The sequence below is a fragment of the Malurus melanocephalus genome, unplaced genomic scaffold (genome assembly GCF_030028575.1).
Source record: "Malurus melanocephalus ecotype Western Australia unplaced genomic scaffold, MMel_1.1 scaffold_248, whole genome shotgun sequence".
In the NCBI taxonomy this organism is placed as follows: Eukaryota; Metazoa; Chordata; class Aves; order Passeriformes; family Maluridae; genus Malurus; species Malurus melanocephalus.
In genome coordinates, this window is record NW_026623480.1 from 553,690 (window position 1) to 577,037 (window position 23,348).

The 23,348-nt window shown below is 41.7% G+C and overlaps 1 protein-coding gene across 1 annotated transcript in view; it reads left to right on the forward strand.

Moving 5' to 3' along the window:
- BVES (blood vessel epicardial substance) overlaps positions 1-23,348 on the forward strand; it is a 46,700-nt gene that overhangs the window by 2,582 nt on the left and 20,770 nt on the right. Inside the window, 4 exon segments of the mRNA XM_057375405.1 lie at positions 6,457-7,192; positions 8,886-8,994; positions 9,874-10,026; positions 10,028-10,049. Coding sequence (XP_057231388.1) covers positions 6,702-7,192; positions 8,886-8,994; positions 9,874-10,026; positions 10,028-10,049 — 775 coding nt within the window. The 5' untranslated portion in view covers positions 6,457-6,701.

Here is a 23,348-nt window from a genome sequence, read left to right on the forward strand (position 1 = left end):
TTTTCCCTCAAACCCTCCCCCTGCCCAGCTTTTTTCCACTTCTTAAAAAGATTAGTAGGAATTTGAGCAAATTGTAGGCAGAACCAGGCTTTCCCAGCTGCACCCAAACAAGCTCAATGAGTGGAAAGTTCCATGAAATATCTCTGGTTTAAGAGCTGGGCTGCAAGACAGCTGTTCTGCCTCTGCTGCAGCAGGGAGATGGGAGGCAGGCCCAGCTTGGCAAGGAGGACAGCCAGTCACTGGCCCTGTGCCATTTGGTGGATCATTCATGTGGACCATTGACTTCAGTGTAGAGATGGCATTGGGGTGTCTCCAGGGTTGGGCAGCAGCTGACTGAAGGGGTTGCTTGGTTGAACAATCTTGAGCCTGGAAGCTTACATTCTGCCTGACCAGGGTGGGGCTTTGGCCCCAGAAAGTCCTTTTTGGCTGGTGGTTGTTTCTCAGAGCTGCCCTGGAGGCCGTGGAGCACCACTGGTGGCTGGACATGCCTCAGCTGCTCCTTTGCAGCTCTGAGCATTCCCAGCAGGATTGCTCTCTGCGAAGGTAYCACTTCACATGGATGATCTTGCTGTGGAGGGGTCCAGTCTGGGAATTGCAGCCCGGGGGGGTATTGGAAGGACTAGGAAGAGTGTGGTTTGACCACTTTTCCTAAGGCCTGAGACACTTTACCTTCCATGTGACAGCCTCTGCTCAGAGCTCTGATCCAGTGGTGAGACAGCAATGAGCCATGAATGGAACATGGGATGCCTGCCTCAACCTGAGTGGGTGCAAATCCATCTTCCCTCCTCCCATGAGCATGCTCCCAGTGACTCATTTTGCCTTGTGTGGGTGGGTCACTTGCTGCCCTCCTCGTTGAAGCTGTGATATTGTGCAGAAGGGACACAGAACTGCCTTGCAGTTCCGCTTCATTCACCCAGAGAGGGATCCTGAGGCTTGGCTGCTCAGGTTGCAGACAGGTTCCATGGCAAAGCACTCACTGATAACACATCCCTTTCTTTGAACACCATTCACAGGAAGGGATGCTGGCWCCACRYRGATGAAGGTTTCATCTGTAATGTCTACAGGACATTAATGTCAGTGTTTTCTGTTGTCTAATGTAGGTCTTAGTGGGTATCTGAGACAGGCTTCTTTAATTTCTCTGTGAAGACCAGCTCCAAAACTTTCTAGGTATACACAAATTTTTTAAATTAAGTAACTTAAGACAAAAGTCCAGGAGACATTGTTGCCATCATCTAATGTGACTTCCTGTAGAATAAAAAATAGAATAGTAGTAAATCAATTAATTTTTAAAATTTATTTTAAAAATAAAATAGATTTATTTTCAGGACCAGACAGCATCTTGACTTCTTTAATTCCCAGCAAAGGAAATCTTTAAATCCATCCTTCTAATTAATTACCATTCCTATGTATGCTTGTGTGTCTTTGGAATCTGAACATATCTAGTTTTATAGCGACTGATTATCTTGATACAGTTGTCTTTCAGACTGGGTAATCCTTTCCTTCCACCTTCCTGCAGGCTGCATTTTTTTTTGGGAAACCTTGTGTTTTCCAGTAATATTATTACAGCTTTCTCTAGGGTACAGTGTCAAGAATTTTAAGGTGAGCCAGCTTGTGTTGTTAGTTACTGTCATTATTGCTGTGTGCATGTTTTCAGCCAGAAGTTTTCAGTTTATCACTGAAAATAACTCATTTACCTGCCCATACTTGCCTATAGCACATAGACACAGCTCTCTGAAGGTGCACAGCTCTTCTGTGTTGCAATTTAGAGTTTGGTTGTCTCTGTCCCTGTGGGTATTTGACCCCACTGCTGAAGGAGAGTAGTTTGGGGMAAGTGTGGAACATAAACAGGGATTGGGAGCAATAAGTGTCAATAAAGACCAGGGAGGGGATTCCAGAGATGTAGGGGCAATGGAAGGAAGGGCTGTCATAAYTGACTGCATTCACATTGCATGCGAAACTACCTGATAAAATGAAGGAGCAGTTTCCCTTTATAATCTAATGATTGCTGGAGCAGATGTATTTTGAGAGCTTGGAGGTAAATTACCCTAGAGGGGGTGCTTGGATCCAGGGGGTGCTGGAAGTAGGGTGTGTCAAGGCCGGGAGGACTTCCCCCACCCTTGCCTTGCTCCTGATGGAGTTGCTGGGCTCTTGACCCCAAGCTCCTGTATAAACACAGACACTAGCAGCTAAAACCAGCGAGACAAATCCTGCTAAATCCAGCATAATCTCATTTTGTGCAATAAAATGTATATGCTGTAAAGGAAAATCTCTCCTTTTGCTTCCAAACCTGTAGCAAATAATTCACCCAGGCTGGATACACAATTGGCATGTCCAGCTCTATAACTTGTCAACATGTACAGTGTGAAAGTGCTGAGGGCTTTCTTTCGGAGTACTTGGGATAAGGCAACTGAAGAATGGGCTATTCAAACTCTGAATAGCTTTATTTTTGACTTAATTAAAAAGACCAAAGARAGAACTGCTGGTGGCCTCAGGGCTTTTAGGGTTTCTTTTTTTTTTTGCAGGAATTATTGTGATCCAGACACAGTAACTAACACTCAAAGCTTCTCAAAGTTGAATTTGAGTCATTAGTGACAAAAATGGGGTACACAGCAATTCTCGAGCAAATTAAAAATGTACCTAATTGATAACCCTGAATGTTTGGGGGGTTTACACAATTTAAATTCTTTCTATTTTGACTGGTTTAGTGTACTGCTTATATGAAGTTCTAAGTTGCCAGCGGGTATTTATTTGGTGGAAGTGAAATGATCCATTTTCTGTTTTGAAGCTCCAGCAAACTCACTGATTTTAACACTTTCTGATGAGTACTTAGTCCTTTCAGCACTGCTGTTTATTTTAAAGAAGTTCATGGCACTGTGTATTGCTCACATCTCTAGCCTGGGCTGATTTTTCGCATCACTTCATCTGCTCCTGCTGGAGAARGTGGGATGTGTGGTGGGGCAAGACACACTGAAGCATCTCAGTAACTCAGCCTGTGCTGGCAGGGCACATCTCCTCCCCGAGCTGGGAGGGCTCATCTTGCATGAAGCTCAGGTTTTGGCAGCCTGAAGAAGGCAATGTGTGGCATTCTGAGTGTGGCAGTCCCATGGGAGGGACTGTGCTGGGCACGGTGCTCCTTTTTCTCCACGGGCAGGGGTTGGAGTAGAAAGCACTCAGCATTTGCTGGGGAAGATGCAGTTCTTCAGATTTATAAGCCAAGACACCTGCTCTAAACACAGTTTCCTGCTTGTTTGATCACCGCTGTCAGATGAACTTGAAGCAAAGACCTCTCACCACAGCCAGGGCAGTCGAAGCAGRACATCAAACAAAGCTGAAAGGCAAAGCACCTCAGTGAACGGATGGCGTCCCCTCCAGGTGCTTACAAACGGTGATGTTGTGCTGCTGTGGAGGATGGCTCAGTTGGTATCACAGCTGGTTTTTGTTATTGTTATGGTTTTTTTGGTTGTAGTTGTTGGGGTTTCTTTTTGTTGGTTTTTTTGGTTGGGATTTTTTTTGTGTGGTTTGTTTTTTGTTTTTTTTTTGTTTTGTTTGGGGCATTTTTCCACCTCCCAATCTCACTTGCAGTAGATGAATGGCTTCATTACAATGACTGTTCTGAAGCCTACAATAGTTTAAATTTTGGAAATGTAGGAACTRTAAAGAAAAAYGTGAAAGGCMTCATATAGCACTAAATACCYYTCAAAATTGGAWATTTTACWATTCTTAGATCCATACCTGTTATTRTCTCTGCTCTATTTACAGWTACCAACAATTTTTAGCTCCCAAATATTACAATAATTTCTTATTTGAGAAGAGCTGYATCCTTTCTTTTTGCCTACAGTTCACTGTCAGCAAACATGCATGCTCTTTGCTATATCCCTGAGAAACCATTCCCATTTTGGAGCAGATTTTGTCAGTATTTGCAGAGGGTTTGGTTTTGCCTGCACACCTTGTGTAGCTAAGGAGAGTGTTGTGTTGATAAGGCTGTGATCTGGGCTAGCACAGAGAAGGAGAGAAGCTCCCTCCAGCCTGGGAGATGCTGTAGCACAGTAAAAGTTCTCATTGTCCAGAACTGATGGAATAAGCAGGAATTTTCCACACAGTAGTTTTGGAAGGCAAGTCCCATTCTGAAAATGAACAGGTACAAATGCAGTAGAGTTTTCTCAGGACTTTRTTTTTGTGTGTGATGACCCTGTATCTGTGACTTAGTGGTGTGCTAGGTGGTGGAGTTCTTTCCAAATTATTTTGGCACATCTTGTCATGAATAGATGCTTTACAGCAATGCTCTGAGCRGTAGTGTGGGCAGACTGAGAATATAAGAAGTGAATTAAAAACTGAACATACATTTTGTGAAATTGCTATAATGTTGTGTCAAATTATTGCAACATGTGACCTTGCATGGTATTGGTAATGTAAAGTAAATTACTGATCCACAGTGGTTTKGTTTCTGGCATGCCTACAGTTTCCAGTGTAACTCCTCAGTCATGGTTCCCATCAAAAGACTAATTTTTTTTTATTTTTTTTTTTAAGAAATTAGGGTCTTCAGTAAAACTGCTCAGAGCAAAATATTGGCAGCAGAGTAGAAGTATTAACAATAATCCGAAATCACTGTTATCAGTGATTCTGTTTTAAACAAACAATTAGCCAAACAAAACACTTCTGCTGGTGCTTTTTGACCATGCAATAGAAATGTTGACTGGATTCAGAACATAAGGTCTGGGAACTGCATGTTCCATTTTTATTTTGGTTCAAAAATCTTAGCCCTTGATCACAGAAGTGCCATCTTAGATTCCTTGTGCTTTTCCCATATCTAAGTAACCTCTTCATAGCTGATGCAGTTTCCACCTCCCAGTCTCCAAGGTATAAATCCTACATCTGAGGGGAATCCTGTGCAAGAAGAGAGTATTTTGGATAAAGAAACAAACTGAGAAGGTTATAGTTATAACTACCTTATTCTTGTAATGTAGGTTCTTCCACTGCAGGAGGATGTTGAGCATTGTAATTTGGAGAGGATCTGTGCTCTTCAGCTGTGGATTTTTTATGGACCAGCAACTTTCCTATCACCACTCCCAGAGAGGGAGCGTCTCCTCCTAACTTGTTGTTCTGAGCTCTGCTTTATTTATTTATTTATTTATGTATTTATTAAGCACTAGTGTTTTTCAATCAYGGAATTAATGTTGGGGTTTGAATAAACTTTGAAGAAGTAATGCTGTGGTGGCTAGGAAATACGATAYGAATTTTCTTTATTAATTTCTTAGACTTGTCACTGTAAAAGAAGCACTACTGAAAGCCCTGATGAATGATGTTGGATGCCTCAGCATCAGTGCAACAAGCAGTGCTTTTAAAGTATTGACTTCTGTGGCTCTTGTGAGGGGCAAAAAAACCAAAGCACTTTGATATTCTAGAGAATTTGATAATTTTGAAAGCAAGATAGTTCCTAGTTTCCTTTCTACCAGGAAATGAACCAGACAGTTGGGGTTTGGAAGGTTTCAATCCTGATTATACCACTAATAGATTCTGGCTTTGCAATTTCTGCTGTGTGTGATCTCACATTGAAATATGTATTTTTTTGTTTAAAAGACAGATATGGGAATCTGGTTTTGATTTTTTTTTTTAAATTGATTTTGGGCTTTTTTTTCATGCTTGTTGGTTCTGTGTTTTCCTTTTGAAAGTCTTAGGAATACATCACCGTATAAAAATGAATAGCATGTTTCACATTTTATTGTTGAACAATAAAATGATGTGGTCCATGGCATGAAATTATCTGAGGTAGAACTTTGAATGCTATGGAAGTGCTTTGTCAATGTCTCTTGAGTAGCATTTTGCAGGACTACTTATTTCATGTTCTAATAACATAATCTGAATCAAGATACCTTTAAGCTTTGTAGTTTTCCTTATATATGACAGGTTTTTGCCTGTTACCCTTGGAGTAGAAAACACCATCCCCTGTGACACTTGGGTTTCCCTTGTTGGGGTGTTTGGGGATGTAGTTTGTTGTGTCCAGAAACAGGGAGCAGCCTTGCTCAACCCACTTATGAGAGTGATCTGACCAAAACCCAGAGTGAGATGGAGGAGGTAAGCAAGGAAGAAGAGTCCACTGTCTCTCCTTGTTAAAGAGCTGGGTAGGATGTTAAAAAAGGCTCTCAGGGAGCAGGGTCTGGGCCAACAAATCCAATCACATTCTCCGCAGTGAGGCTGTGCAAAGGCTTATCACAGGATGTTGTGAATGCAACACACAGGTTTACATGGATTCAGTGGCAGTTCAGTRGTGGCTACAAGGATCACAGGAAATGTGATCTTCAGTTGAATGAATATTAAGGTTTGATCCTGGAATCACAGAGCTTCAAGGGGAATTGGAAGATTGTAATGCAGTCTGTGGTTTTGGACAATAAAACTTTTATAAAATTTAATTGTTGAAAATAATTTTGTGAGTAATTCATCTTTTCTTCGCTTGTCCAGATCAGATGAAGCTACAGATGACATGACCAAAGTCAAAACAATGCATGAACGGATGAGAAACAGCATTGAGAACATTATCTGCCTAGTTGCTGGAAATCCTAGGTGTGACTTCACTACCAAGAGATCCTGATGTTGTGTGATCATTGAGCAGTGTTTGCAAGAATGGAAAAGCAAAGGACCTCACTGGCTGCATCTCATCAATAAAAATTCCCAAGATTCAGCTAAATTGAAAAATTATTCCAGCCATGGGAGAAAATGCAAGTTTTTGGGAAAGTTTGATATATGCACATCCTACATGTACCACCTGGAAGCAAGAGGCAGAGGGATCTATTTACCACCTAGCCAGCATTCTCTTTGTTGTGGGCTTCATGGGTGGAAGTGGATTCTTTGGGCTTCTCTATGTCTTCAGCTTGCTTGGACTGGGCTTTCTCTGCTCTTCTGTTTGGGCTTGGCTGGATGTCTGTGCTGCTGACATATTCTCCTGGAATTTTGTCCTGTTTGCCATATGCTTCGTGCAGTTCATTTACGTTACCTACCAAGTTCGGAGCGTTGCCTTTGACAGAGAATTCCAGGAACTCTACAGTGCTCTCTTCCAGCCTCTGGGAATTTCCTTGACTGTGTACAGGAAGATTGTCTTGTGCTGCGATGCAGAAGTGATTACCCTGGAGAAGGAACATTGTTACGCCATGCAGGGCAAAACACCAATTGATAAACTGTCCTTGCTTGTGTCAGGCAGGTTTGTATTGCTTTGTTCAGGTTTACTGCAAATATCTTTATTTTTCCCTCCTTACTGAAAATGAAAGAAAAAAAAAGCCTAATTTGTGTATTGTTTGCTTATTTTCCAGTACAACAGATTAAATATTAATGCAAGTAATATAAATATTAATAGGTTAAATACGCTTGTCTAGAATAGCACTAACACAAAAACACTAAGCACAGAATCTGTAATAGAATCAAGAAAAGAATTTGAAGTCATTCTTTTCTGGGCTGTTGTATCATAGCCTTTAACAGGTTAGGCAGATCAAGGGAATAAATGTGGTTTTGCAGTCTTCAGGTTATGGCTTGCTCTCTATCTGCTGCTTAGCTGATGAGCACAGCATCTCTCCTATTTTTCTTTGTTAGTGTCATCTGAAATGGAACTAAAAGTTACTTGCAAAACTGAATACACTGAGATAAACTCTTTTTAATGGAGATCTTGACTTTGACACAGATTGTATCAGTTTTTTTCAAGGAGGTAGGAGAAGGGTGTCAGTCAGCACCTTTTCATTACAAGGGGATGTAGTTGAGCTTATCAAGGTTTGCAGAACTGGATCTACAGTTACTGTATACTATGGCCCTGTGAGGTAGTAAATCCATCTGCTTGTACTCCCTGCTTACAGGAGAGCCTTCTGGCACCTTTGCTGATGCTTTCCTGGAGGGAAATACTAGCTTTTGTATGGGATGCAAAGCAGGGTGCAGTACCAGAGCAACATGAAAGAAGGTGGGACACGCAGGGATGATGGACATGTCCTTGATGGGACACTTTGTGGGTGCTTTTTGATACTTGCTGCATGGATAGATGGAATTTGTAGGCAGCTTGATGCTCAGCTGATTTAGGACTACTTGCAGTGAACAGTGTAGATTGTAGGCAGTTTTCCTTAGTGACACCCTGGTTCAGAGCATTCTTGGGAACTGTGTAGGAGGTACCTCATGGAGGTTGGTTTTGGTCTTACCAAAGGAGAGGTATCCATCCTTCTACCTGCCCAGTCAGTTTGTAATCAGGCACGGAGTTCCTGCTGCCCTTTGTTCCATGGTACWGGGCTGCTTGTGTGCCTTCACACTTAAATATTATTTCAGAACTAGAAATGAAATTTTTCTTTAGCATCTTCAGAAAGCCAAAGCATTCACATCCTCCAGGTTGTTCTGGCTCCAGACATAGCCCTGTGGCCATGTAATTCCTGTTAAACATGGAGAGAGCCCTCCTAACACATGCCATGGGGGAATCCTGCTTCCCATTCCAAGCTTTTGCCGCATTGTTCCCTTTAAAATGCATATTTGCCAAAACTACAAGTAAATCCCGTGGTTTTCAGGGGAAGCAGGTCAGTGCTATTATGGGCACCACTGGTCTTTCACCTCTCCAGTACATGCTGGCCTTTTAATGGCAAAACTTGTGCATCACTGCACAGACCTACCACAGAGAGAATAATGCAGTTTGAACAAGGCCTGGAAAGATTTCCATTTCAGTTGCATGATCRTTTTGTGTTCTCTTTCAACTGGCCTGAGCAAGTCGGATTCAAAAATATAATTAGGATACTGTTGGCCATTGATTACTTTTTCATGCTYTCAAAGCTATATTTAAATTCCTCAGATAGTAGAAGTAGCACATTCTTGTTGCAGTCATTGCTGGTGTACAGGTAGTGCTAACAAATTAACACATCTTATCTTGGTAGGATCAGAGTGACAGTTGATGGGGAGTTTCTGCATTATATTTTTCCTCTTCAATTTCTGGACTCTCCTGAATGGGATTCACTGAGGCCAACAGAAGAGGGAATTTTCCAGGTAAAAGTTATGGGGTTTCTTTATTTTATTTTTTTTTTTTGTTTTTTTGTTTTTTTTTTGTTTTGTTTTGTTTTTTGTTTTTTTTAAGTACTCCAGGAAATTGTTGAAGTCCTCTTTGATTTAGAAATAAATTTGTTGTGGGTTTTGTCTGTGATAACATACAAGCAAGTGGCATTCCATTAGTTTTAGGAGGAAAATCCTCTTTGCTGGTGGGACTGGTTTTGCTGTTTGTATCTTGTTAAAATGGACAGGGGTTTTCTTAAAGCTAATCTGGGAGGTAGGCTCTGTTTGCATTCTTTGGCTGYGCTGATATTCAGCCCTGAGAAGCCAGATTTCCTCGGGGTGGGCAGAAGCTGGTGCTGAAGAGGCTTCCCAATGGGAGATGAGCCAGGGGGAGACGTGTCCATGACACAGCCTGGCACGGGTTACAGCGTGGGACAGTGTCAGCCAGGGCTGCCCTGCGCTCTGAGCCCTCCCACYGCTGTCACTTGACCGCCACACGCTGGCTTCTGTCCGTGTCGGATCTGATGTCTGCTGTCACGAGGACAAATGGCATTTGTCGAGAGCTTTCTTTAGAGCTGCCKTTCCAGCTGAGGCTGCCAAGAGCGGAGCAGGGAGCGCCGGGCTGAGCCAGGGCATCCTGGCCGTGCGGACACCGGCGTATTGTCGCTGGGGCTGACCAGATGGGATCATTTAGTCCATACCCAGGCACCTTCTCSCTTGTCTTTTGCCGACAGTAATATCCCAGAGCTCTCCAGCTCGATTAAAAGGCTCTAATTGCAGCAGACAGGTTCTGCTGGGAGGGGTTGCCTTGTGTTCAAGGGCAGCAGCARCAGCAGCACCGCTTTGTCACCTGGCTCTCCGTTCTCTCTTGTCTAGGTGACGCTCACAGCCGAGACGGATTGCCGGTACGTGGCCTGGAGGAGGAAGAAGCTCTACCTGCTGTTCGCTAAGCACCGCTTCATCTCCCGCCTGTTCTCCATTCTAATTGGGAGCGACATTGCTGAAAAACTGTACGCCCTGAACGACCGGGTGCACGTGGGGCAGGGCTTTAGGTACGACATTCGCTTACCCAACTTCTACCATGTGGCACTGCCAGAGACCCCTCCCGTGCCGCCCCCCCGCCACTCCCACCGCCTCCAGCGGGGCTCCCCCCGCCGCAAACCCGCGGGGGTGACAAACTGCAGCCCCTTCCTCACGCCCTCCTAGGGAGGAGAGTTCTGCTGCAGCCGTTCCTCACAATGCAAGGTGGCAAAGCAGAAGAGCAGAGACAAGAGCAGACGAAGCCAAATTTGACTGACAAGTGCCATTTATGTTAATTGGAGTACGTTGAATTCTCTATGTCAAGCCAGAGGTTGGCTTCTGCATTTTAACTGTCTGTGCAATATGTTTACTTTCTGTTGGTTCTCCTGTTGATCTTCATCTCTTTCATTTTGGAGGAAAACAAATCCCCAGTCTGAGGACTTACTGCAATTGTGGTGGCCTCTGTGGTTGTATGTTGTTTTGTTGTTCTGTTGGGGTTTTATTGTAAAGCAAGCCCACKATATTTGTAATTATATTTTCCTAAAAAAATTTTGTCATAATGAAGTATAGTCAAAATAGTCAATAAAAACAAGTAAGTTGTCTTCAAAATACAGCAACTTGCTTATAACATTCATATTTATACCATGTGAACATTCTCTAAGTTTGCACGAATAATATTCCAGAAAAAGACTAAGGACCTATTGCATTGGATTTGTTTCTTAAAGAAATGAAAGATTTTGAAATGCACAGCAAGATTGTTAAAAACCCATACAAAACAAAACAACAAATTGTGTCCCATACGTGRTTGGTTTCTCTCTGACAGTTCTAATGAGGTATTGTGTGAAAACAAACATAAATGTGGTTTATAGCATTAGGAAAACAAAACAGCTGTAACTGCTGCGAATACAGCTTAGGGAAGTGGTTGTGTAGTGCCTCTGATAGAAWGGGATGCTATAGCACCTGGGCTTCTGCAGTGTCAGTGCCCTTCGTGACATGTACAATAAATAATGGTAATCAATCTACTGCCAAACCACTGGAGTTTGTTGTATATTACTCTTTTAGCTATGTTTGTCGGGAAGAGACTAAAACAGCTGCAGCAATAAATGCAATTTTTAACTGACACATTCTTGTTTAGCTTCCAGAGTCAATTTTTTGTGCCTATGAAATTCTTGTTATAAAAAATACTCTCTCCCTAATTCTGTGGTGTTTAATGACATAAGGGAGCCTCAGATCGTACTTCAGTAGGAGAGAGCTGGGGTCACTGTGCCTTTGAAGAGAAGTGTCCAAATGTCTTTGCTAACTCACCTTCCTGCTGCTGTGCCTGATGCCTGCCAGTAATCAAAAAATAAGAAGCATTACTATTTTATGAGAATGGATTGCTGCTTGATATGTCTGGAAGTAGATCATATTTTTAATATTTTAAAATTTCTGGCCTGTGTGCTTCTCTGCGTGTGGGTATACATTTAAGTTTAGATCTGGTGAGCTCTTTCAGGAGGACTTAAAATGATGATACAATCTTATGCTTGAAAGATAATCACGCAGTATGTATAAAAAAAGCTATTAGAAATTATGTGAAACACTGTCTGTTTGAAGGACATTTAATGTAAAGCAGTTAGCATTTTACAAGTTTTGCTTTCAGCTTTATGTTGCTTTCTCAGAGAGGAAAATCTACCAACAAACCCAGCATGCAATGTGATAATCCCCAAATCATTCTCATAGCCTTTCCATGCAGTGTATCCTGTAGGTACCACTTAAAGCATGAAGTCCCTGAGTCACAGAGCTACTTCGTCTTGGTCAAAAGAAAATTGAAAAAAAAAAGTAAACAGTTCACTCATGGCTTTTAAAGACCTGTTCAGATGATAACTAAGGCACAAAGTGCCAGAGGCTGGCAGCATGTAGTAAGGATGTACATCTGTGTGTACCCTTATCCTATACTTTTCCTGGTTCAGGGACAGGATAGCAGGCTACCTAACCCCTTGGTGTGGCTCAGCACAGATATTCTCGTGCTACTTCAGTGCTGTGATTGGTGTCATGTCCTATTTATCAGCAGTGCCTGAGGTGGGGAAGAAGTGCATCATCTCTCGGGGATGTCACTTGGGCTGTGCCTCACCATCCCTCTGTGTCAGCTAGCTGAGCTGCTCTAAAAACCTTACACTGTTTTTTAAAGACCCATTTAAAAATAACTCCCCACTTGATTCTGATAGCAAGAATTTCTAAATTTCTCATGTTGTAATGTGTGTTGGACCAACATGAAGTTTATACTTAATGTTTCATGTTTTAAAAATCTATAAACAAAAAAATATTTTAAATGTGTAAAAGACATCTTATTCTGACTTAGGTGTAATATAAATCATTGATTCATGTTCTCAGTTTCCTTGAATATATGTGTTTGGCCATTTATTCAAGAAAACTTGTCTTTACTAAATTCTGACCCTATTAAAGTTAATTAATTTGATCATCTTCACCTTAAAATAAGACCAAGGAGTCTTGCTCACTGAATTTTTATATCAAGCTTATATAGTCTATTTAAACTATAGCATACTGCTTAGAAAGATACCTGGGAATGATGGGAGCTTCATGACATACTTCAATAATTTTTTCTTTTTTGTGACTGTTGTGTGTCTTGKTTTCTGTCACACACTTTCCAAACACAATCCTCTGTGATGCTTTTCTCTGCTGGAATCGGCTACTGTCAGAAATCTCTACCAGGACATGTCTGAGTCAATATCTGAACATTCTCTTAGCTGATCTTGTTTAGCTGTTGCTACTGTGCTTTCTGGGCTTTGAGTCATTTTTTTAAAATTGTTTCTAGTTTTTCAGCATCTGTTTGAGACATGACTAGCAGAATATTTCAGCTGTAAAATTCAGCTGTAGAATATATGTCTACAATAGTATAAGTACAGACAAAAAGACTGGAAGCAAGACAGAAGTTTTCTCTACCTCTGTTTTTATTTTTGTCCAGTGAAATATTCTCTGGTATGCGACTCGTAAATCAGTGTTTTGGGAGGGCTGGATAATCTGCATAAATGAAGACACACTCAGAATGATGTCAGTGAAATTAGACGAGTTTTGTGAGATAAGAAAGTTGGGGTCACTCAGCCTGGAGAAGGTTCCAGGTGATGCYACTGCAGCCTTTCAGTACTTAAAGGGGCCTGCAAGAAAGATGAGGACAAATTTTTTATAGAAGAGCCTCTTATGATAGGACAAAGGGTAATGGCTTTAAATTCAAGGATATATTTAGATATAAGGAGGATTTTTTTGATGAGTGTGATGAAACACTGAAACAGGCTGTGCAGAGAGATGGATGCCTGGTCCCTAGGAACATTCAAATTCACTTTAGATGGAGCTCTGAGCAAGTTGATCTATCTGAAGATATCCCCACTCATTCAAGGGGTGGGCTAGATGGCTTTTAAAGGTCCTTTCCAACCCAGACCATTCTATTTTACTCTAATTTATAGATTAATAAACATTTGGAGCTAGATGAAATTCTGATTTGAGCATCATCCAATTTATGCCAATGATGCCACTCAGAAATAACAATCAGTGAGGTGATCAGACTCCTTCATAATTGGTTTAAGCAAATGCATACTTGAGCCCATGCTGCTATCAATGAGTTCTTCTCTTGATCTGCAATATGACAGTGGTCAAAGGAAACTCACTGGTGGAAAGAATTATGGCAAACCATGACCTCCACCAGGATAAAACTGGGAAAGCTGAATAATGCTTGGATGATATTGCACAGATTTTCCATACCACAAAAAAGGCATATGATTGTACTAATTAAATAATAATTGATGCTACATTTTCMAAAAAAAGGAAGAGAGCTATACAGATTTTGCTTATTGTCAATGATAAATGTAATACATGTTTGGTCTCAATGTACATGAAAGATTAAAACACAATATTGTGTTGCAGATATTGCAAACCATGTGTTAAAAGTGAAACAAATCTGCAGCAATWTATATAGAAGAAAACTATTTAAATAAGAAAGGAAAAAAATAATACTTATTGCTTGTTTTCAAACATGACCAGATGAATATTTTTCTTTCTATTCCATTCCATTGAATGCATATTTTTCCTCCCTAGCATGTCACTCTATAACAGATTTTTTTACTATAAAACAAAATAAATACCATGTTAAGCTGATTTGTTAATACCACTTGAAAATACTTTCTTTACATTAATATGCATTAAAAYGTAATAGGTTCAGGGTTTCCAAGGAAAAGCACACTTACTTTCTGTTTGTCTAATTCACATTAACTTATCTTTCTTGTAGATTTTTTTTATCCCTTCAGTTTCCATTTGCTGTAATTCTGCTTCTGTGGGAATTAAAAGTTGTATTGAACTTGACATGTAAATCAAGCCACCTCATGCTGATGAATCAAAGCATGTAGGTGGAGCTTCATCAGCTGTGTGTAGGAGAAAGGCAGCACAAGCATGTCATCATTGAGCCCTAGATTTGGGGTYGTGTCCCAAACCATGGCTAGCAATGCCCTCCTGGAGGGTCACTTTCCAGAAGGTTCCACCAGCAAAGGGTTTGGACCCAAATCATCTGTCTGCAAACAACAGGTGTTGTTAAACCTTGCTCTGGAGTGAAAAAAAGATAAGATGGGACATTCCCAAAAACTTGTGAGAGCAGACAAATTTTGTAGCAGTTACTCTTCTGCTGTGGATTCACAGGCAATATTTTTTAAGTTGTCACTTGAACTGCAGCTCCTAATTTGAGGGATTGGTTGTGTACTGTAGGGACAGGACTATTTCACCACCTAAGTGGGGTTTTGAAGATAATGATGATAAGAGATAGATGACCAAGAACTAAGACATCAAAGTCACATAGATAAACAATTGTAGGAAAGTAATGGTGATAAATAACTATTTAAGCAGTGAATCCCATAGTTTTCATTGTATCTACTAGTCACTCTCCACCTAAGCTTGTTGAAATCTGGGGGACATAATGACTTCCTGGGAGTAAGGGCCAAGAAAGACACTTGAAGCCAAAATTTCTATTTAACAGATAAGTGCTCTAACCCTGAAATTGCACAGAAGTGGGCAGCACCATCCCCTTCTATAGAAACTGCACATCACAGGCAAGCATTAAAGCATCTCAGAGCTGTGAAAGGRGTTGAGCAGGTTCCTGTCCCCAGGCAGGGATTCTGGTGGGATGGTCCCAAGCACCCTGCAGGAGTCTGGGCTCCATGGGGATGTAGCACACTTGTSTCTTTAATATTTCTCTTGTGTGGGGTTTAGGAACTTCCAAGAAGAGTACAGGACAATCCAGACACCCAGTGCTGGGCTTGGACTTCCAGTGTCCAACTGTAGGACGTAGCTACAAGGGTGGGATACTGGCAGGTAAGATTTGGGATGAGTTTAAAACACATTAGGTATGGCCCTATATCTTCCCATATGTGTTCTCTTACACTGGGGCAAATAACTTACTCCATAAGAAAAGTGAGGCAAGCCAGTTCATRTCTGCCAGGATACCCAAAGAAGAATATCAACAGTTCCTATAAAACAGCTGTTGTGCTGGAATTCCTTGCTGTGTTTCACTCATCTAACTCTCTCATATTTAAATCTTTAAAGCTTTTATGGAATCCAGCTGTAGTAGCTATTCTATTTTACTAAGAGATAAAATATTTTGAATACTTATTTTGAATATGAAGTGAAACTGTSCTGTTTTCATTTACAGAAAAGTGGGTACTCTTAAATTATACTTTCAAGCAGATCTCCCTACTGAGGGGAATGAAATGCTTCTTGAAAAACAGACATCCAGCACTATGCTCTGTTTATCACTGGGTGKCCATTTTATTGTTCAGTTACAGCTTTTCAAAAATGTAGTGTTCTTACTGGAAATATGTTGATTATTTAAAGAATTAATGACTAAATATTAGTAGGGAAAAATACAAGAAATACYGATACATAAAATGTTTTTACAAACAATTAGTATCTTTTTGTTAACCATAGTGGTTGCCATTTTAGTTCTGAAACTGCTTTATACAGTGTTATATGTACTTATGCTACATGCAAAAGCAATAATCACAAATATATGTATGTTTATTACAGTCTGTACTCCTTTTTTTAACCCTATATGATAGGGTTTTGTTATTTGCTTTTTTTTGTTTACAGAACAAACAAGTATAATAAACATTACTCAGAAGATTGGTCTTATTTATTCATTGAAATTAGAAGAATTTTTTTTTAATTCTGTGTTTACCTTTACTTTTAAAGATCAGGGTAGCACTAAGCAGTTGTGGTATACTCTAACTCAGCTCACATGTTAACAGTCCTTTACAATATGCAGAGTTTATTAACTTTAAAAAAGCTGTCTGGTTCTATTTCAAAATTCTTCTGAGCTAATCTATTTACSTTTTCTTTCCCCTCAGTGTGGACTATTTTCACTATCAAATCATGTGTGCTTTCTCTGTCACTCGCTTAAATAATTTCTTAGACTCATCTTCARCCTCCCCCTACTTCTTTTTTGTATTTGTTCCTCAAGTTTTTAAGTTAGATTTCTTTTTTCAGTTGTCTGTCTTTATGGTGATGTTAAGCACTTGTTATTTAGTTCCTTTTCATATCTTTAAATAAAATTCTTAATTCTTATMAATAATTTTTAAGATTCCTAGAAAATAGTTGATAATATRCAACATCCTGAAGGTTYAATCCTAGCATTTGCTTCTCAAAAATAGGCACYAGTAAATATTAAAATGCACAGCTAAAAAGAACTAACACTGCAGCAAGACATTGATTGTCACTGTACCAACACCCAAAAGCATGCATACATTTGTAATCTTGACAATATTTGTGATTTCTTTGGTTTATACAAAGTCACAGACTCACAGATTGGTTGGGATCTCTGCAGAGAGAATGTTGAGAGCTGCAGCTGAAATGCATTTACTTCAGGATTAGCACAGACATCCCTCCATGATCGTTTTGGACTTTATTTGTGCGTGGAAGTTGTCCAAAAAGGGAACAGAAAAATCACAGCCAGTTCACCCAGTGCTGCCAAATCTGCTGTAGCAGGAACCCCTAAAAATGGGCTGTCACCCGATGAGGGGACAATGCAATGCAAAAGGATGGCTCTTACAATTTTGTGTGAAGCAAGAACTGCCTCACGTTAACAGAGAGCAATGTGTTGATAGCTATTTGAGTTCCAGGCAAGCAATGTGGTCAAACTCCATCTCTGGTATTCCTCTATTTGCAGAAAGAAACAAACCCCCTGGGACAGGTTCTCATTATTCCCCAACACCATTAGCAAGCTGCCCTGGCAGGGCCATGACTCTGCTTTAGGAAATCCAACCTGTTTTATGTCAGCTCTCCTGTTTTTTGGGGGGAATCATATGATTTAGGTAGAGCTAGAGTAAGCATAGCAGGCCCTTCCATCAAGTCCCAGAAAAATCACTTGCAAGCAGTTCATAGAAATTGTTCACTGAGCAATTTTAAATAATGAACATACAAAATAAAGTGTCAGCAGGGAACTGCTCATGCATATTTTGGGAATAGGGATAATTGTTCAGTGTGATTGAATAAATTGTTTACTGCGCACAGTTTAGATAACTTTAACAGCAAACAATTTTGCTYACTCCTTATACCTCAGGATCATGGACCCTTTGAATAAACATTTATATCAACCATCTATTAAACTTTGAGTGCTTTGACAGATTATTTTAGAAGAAAGTTGGCACCTGGCTCTAAGCTGGCAACCATCAGTTACTATACTATTAGTCAGATACCTGGAGGCACCGGGATGTCTTATATCTTGGATTCAAACAAAAAGATAGCCCTTCTTGTGTTAACAGGAGACAACCTCCCTGCAGGTCTTGCATTGGAARAACTGCCTGACTATACATCAGAAATTGTTTGTCAGAGGCCCTGAGTAAAAATGCACTGGAATGCACATACTGCTGTTAAATAAGTCTCCAGAATACCAAAGAGCTGAGAGAGTATTTGTTGTTCACAATCTCTTCCATACAAACTTCTTTATAATAAAACATATTTCTTGAGGATGCTTTCAGGCAAAACCCATATAAATAAATTTTCTGCAGAAAATATGTGCAATGTGTTATATGGCACATAATTTCAACAAGTGGGATGGGATTTGCTATTGTATTTCGTCCCACTCCAGACAGTTGTCAAATACACACAGGATGAATTACTTACTAAAGGAGCCCTCTTACAATGCCTATGGAGGGAAATTAAAAKATTAGCTTAGAGTAGATGCTGGGTACGCTTCCTGAAACTATAAATGGAAACATTTCATAGATCTTGCCATTGTCTGAAAATAGCCCTGTCAGCCTGGCACATCTGGGATCCTGAATACAAAGCATTTGTTCCCTTTAGTGAAAACTTTGCCTAAAAAAGGCTGTGGCATTGGGCTCTCATCTGGAAGGGGCATMGCACTTGCAGTTTCACAGAAAGTTTCTTTCTCTTCTGCTTAATAAAGTCGTCCAATGCCTGGCTAGCTAAACTGAGAGACAGGAGAGGGAGTCCAGGTCTCAGCTGTTCTTCTGAACTCCTGSCTGACCTCTGCTGATGTCCAACACCTCCCTGCATCATCAGCAGGATGATAGTTTCCCTGGAATCCAGAAGAACAGGCAGGCACCAAGAGGTTAAGGTATACTGTTGAGGATCACAAAGCTGCTTGCTGGAGATAAGGAACAAGACTGAGCAATTTGCAACACCCATGTGACATTTTCTACTGTGGACTATTACTGTGGAAAATTATATAATTGGAGAAAGTACTTAAGCTATCAAGACTTTAATAGAAGGAGAAAGAGACACAGCAAAGAAGCCTGCATCAATGAACAGCTGTTACACCATTAGACCTGTCTCTGCTAASAAAATGCATCAATTCAACACAAATCTCAAAAAATTGATCTGTCTGTCCAAAGCCAATTCCTCATTCTGTGTGAATGCAAACAGCTTTTATTTCTTGCTTCTGTCAGATTAATTTATATTAGCAGACTTCAAAGAATCTGTAGCTTATTGACGAAGATAGGAGGTTAAACCAATCTTTCTAGTGATTTAACAGTGGGACATTAAACTAATTTAATTAAACCAGCCCATTCTCCTACGGTACAYGAGACCTTGTTTTAAGAGGATAAATTCTACTCAGTACCTTTTACTTAGAGAATGTTTGTTAACTGTTTAAGTATAGATAATGTTATCTAATACCATCTGTCAAACTAAAGGCCATTAATATCTGCTTGGACTATGTGCTGTTACATAAAATGATTGCCAGTGATTCTATTAGCGAAAGTTTTTCTTCTATGCGCGCACCACAAGACTAAAGTCAATCAGAGCCAKGTCTGCCTGCTCCACCTGTTTATGGTCCTCCTGGAGAGACAGGACATAGAGGCATCTCCAAGATCCTCTCTCATTTCCCTCCTGCTGACAGCTGTACTGGTAGATACCACCATCTCCACTACCTGCATAGTCTGGGTTCTTAYTGCCCTGCTGCWGAGGGGAAATRGCATTTARTCATGAATACACAGAAATGTGAAGATCCCAGGACAATCCGTACAAAGTTCTACACTGTCACATGGCTGCAAATATTAGTTCATTGCCAAACCTACCCAGCTAACATTTTTTTGCACTGGGCTAAGCACATGCTGTTTACCACCCAGGGCTTTCCCAAAAATAAGAGAAGGCCTGGAGCATAATGAGAGAGGTACAAAGACTTTATGGAAGACAGAACTAGTACAACAAACTGCGCTTCTCCAATGTGGAACGTTCAGTAACGTGCTAGAAAATGCTTACACATCAGTTTAGATTGGGATGGGAGCTCTCTGATGGGCTGCTTTGTGCAGCTTTTGCAAGCTGCTTGGCTGTGCTCCAGCAAGCATAGCTGAATACTATCAATCCCAAACACATGCTAGATGCTATCTACTCCTGATCATTCCTGCATGTTACCCTGACTCGTTCTGCCTGCCCTTTTTCCAGCCTGCTTACTCTGTTTATCTTGGGAAAGAGAAGGCTCATCCATAAAAGTGGTTCACCAGTCGGGGGAAACATAGTTTGAAATCAAGTCCTTCATAATTATTTCATAATTTATTTTTGTAAATCAGATCTTATATGAGGCAGCAGGATTCATAAAACCCTGTTCACGTSGCACACATTCCTGGAATGATCCCGATCTCTTCTCCAAGGTGCAAAACCAAGAACACTGATAACAAAGATGAGGCCTTCTGGGAGACGTTTTGATGTGTACATGTATGAAGTTAGTTCACAAATAAGCTGCGATTCTGTATGCTTTCCAAAAATATTTAAGAATAATGCTGACCAYACGCTCTTGGCTGCTGAAAAAATAACCCCACTTTGCAGCCAGCTCATCAGAATGTCTTGAAAGCGGTTTTCTGCCTCTGCAGTCCTCATTTGTCAGTGACAGTCAGGTTTTGAGATGGGCTGGAATGCCTTTCATCCCTGGATGCCACTCTTCAGTCTCCTGGGGATGAAGGCAGGCTCGGTGACTACTTCACCTGTCCTGCAAGACTGATGATGCAGGCAGGGGCAGGGACAGGGGCAGAGCAGATGCCAACACTGGGGGACACAAGCATCCTGCTTTGGAAGCGAGTCGTTTCTGGGAGCTGTCAAACGCCACACGAGCAAACTTGGTGACATTTCTTGAACATCATGCTCRTGACCAGGCAGCCACAGCAGGTGCCAAGTTGAGACGAGCAGTTTTAATAAAGGCTCCTTGACACACCATGTAGGGGCAACACGGCTTGCCACACGTTTAGGGGAGAATTCGGCTCTTCTAAATTTAACACCCAACAGCTGGGCAAGCTGCCCGAGCAGGGGCTCTGGTTATGGCACGGCCGCACCTCTGCGCGGTGGCTCTCCCCACCTGTTTTAGGCTGGGCACTGTCCGGCACCCCCAGACCCCGAGCTGGGCAGGGGTGGCCGTGGTGACACTCCCGGGGGTCAGAGGGGGCGCGGGGCCGGGGCCGCTCCCGGCCCGCCCTCAGCCCCAGCCCCGCTCCCGCCGCTCCCGGCCCGCCCTCAGCCCCGGGCCCGCGGAGGCGCCTGCGCGCTGTGGCCGCTCGGTGCTGGCGCCGCCCGCAGCTCCCGCGGCTCCTCTGCCTATTTTAGTCACAGCCGCGGCTCCTTGCCCGCCGCGGGACGCGGGGCTGGCGGCGACGAGCAGCAGCCCCGGGCCGTCCCCGTCCCATCCCGTCCGGGCGGCCGGGAAACTTTTCCACGGGCGCGGGGCAGGTGAGGGGCGCTCCGTGCGCCGGCGGCGCCGCGGGTGAGGGGACAGCGGCGGGCACAAGCATCGGCGGGTCCCGCAGCCACCGGGGCTGGGAGTGCCGCTCCACCGGGGGTGGCAGGGGGTGGGCATCAGGCTCGGCTGTGGAGCCGCCCGGTCAGCGGGAAGGACGCGCGGTCCTGTCTCTCTCGGTCCCCTCGGGCTCTCCATGCCTGGCTGCGGGCACAGCCGGGACCGGGGGCTCCGCTTGTGYCCTGCCCGCGGGGAGGACAGACGGATCTTTGCATCTTTGGAAGTGGCTCTTTGGGTGAAAAGGGACCAGTTACTCCTTTCTTTGCAATTTTTTTTAATTATTTTCACCGTTATTTGGTGTCAATGGTTATKTGGTGTCCGCGCGTTGCGGGCTAAAATGAATGTTCGGAGCGCAGAGCGGGCGGGAAGCTGCGGGCGCGCCCCTCGGTTCGGGCGCTCGGCGCATCCGTGAGCGCTGCAAACAGAGGGGGAAACGAGCCCAGGGGTGTTTGTACCCTCGGGTTCGCTCAACCTGGGAGCAGCGGGGCTGAGCAGCGGCGGGGGAAGTTTTCCTCACGGTGTGGATACTTTGTTGACTGCAGAACGAACATGCTAAATTTTCTCTAAAGTGACTAAAGAGACTAAAATTTGTGTACTTAACATTTAATTGAATTAGATTTGCTGCAAGAAGCATCTTGAAATTCATCTTTTCTTATAGCACTTTCCTGTTCATTTCTACTGCATTGTAAAAGGGGAAATTGGTAACTTAAACTGTAATTAAYTCAGCTATGCTACCTCTAGTAGTTTATCTTCAGCTCACTAGAGAATTATTGATTGCCTTAATTTTCTATGCAACTTCTGTGCTATGAGACCATACAAAAGTAGTTAAAAGTTCTGCAGATATCRTTAAAAACAATGTAGAGCTTTTGGTTTTTTGTTGGTTTTTTTTTTTAATCGCATTGACTGTAAAGTTGCAGAAACATACTCAAGCATAAGAAGCTCACTTGAATAATGTTGACCAGAAAAGCTGTGGGATACGAATAATCTCACCAAAGTGGGTAATGACGTGAGTGGGACACTCAGCACTGTCCTGTATCAGCTTGGCTGACTGGTTCTCCTACTAGAACCAGCTGCTTTACAATTTTCTGCTGTGTCTGTCTTCTGTGAATGYTCTGTAGGTATCCGTAAAATTACCACTTTTTTTTCAAGGTCATCATTGTGTCTGAATATTTGCAGACCAAATMTTTTGGGAATGCCTTTCAGAGGTCTGTTCTCTTGTATAAAGCTGTTGTTGAGTATAGCAAAATCCTAGAGTAAGTTCACCTTGTTTATATTCTGAGAATTTGTGTTTTCTGACCTARGAGCAGCATGTATTACCTTAATTTTCTATCAAGTTCATGCACAGAAAAAAATTAGTAGGCTTTTTTGTTAACTATACTAGTATCTGTTAGGTTCAATATTAAAGGGTCAGTGAGTTGGGGTTTTTTTGTTTGTTTTTTAATATCCTCTTTTTTTCTCTCCTGTTTGGCCAGCAAATTGTCTTGAGTTCTCGTTCCTCTGAATTTTCAAATTCTTGTAAATTTCTGGTAAATTTCTGGTAAATCTAAATCCATATGATGGATATATACTGGATATTACAAAATGCTCTTTAAATGATTTGTCTTATGCTCCATAAACCTTTCATTTCAGTGGATGCTGTTTTACCCCAACTTTCCAAATTTATTTGACTATGTTGGTTTYTTAACTCCTGATATTAATACATGTCTTTTCATTGAAGACTTAAGCATATGACTATATAGTCTTGTGCTATATTAATCCTTAGTAGACATACCCCTAAATCAAAGTTTTTAAGGCCTGAATCTACAAATTCTGTAGAATCTGAATCTTCAGATCTGTTCTTACAAAATTAWTTTTTGCTTCTCTGAGGTCACTGAAGGTAAAAAATGGCAATTGCTTGTTCATTTGTGGAACTGTAGCCTTTTTCCTCATTTTTCAGTATTATTGGTCAACAGTAGGTGCTAGGACTAAAGAAATGTTCTAAAAATTAGACATGTTTTTTGACATTTTGGGTATTTGTCCTTCTGGTGTCACCTGTAGACAAACACTTCAGGATACA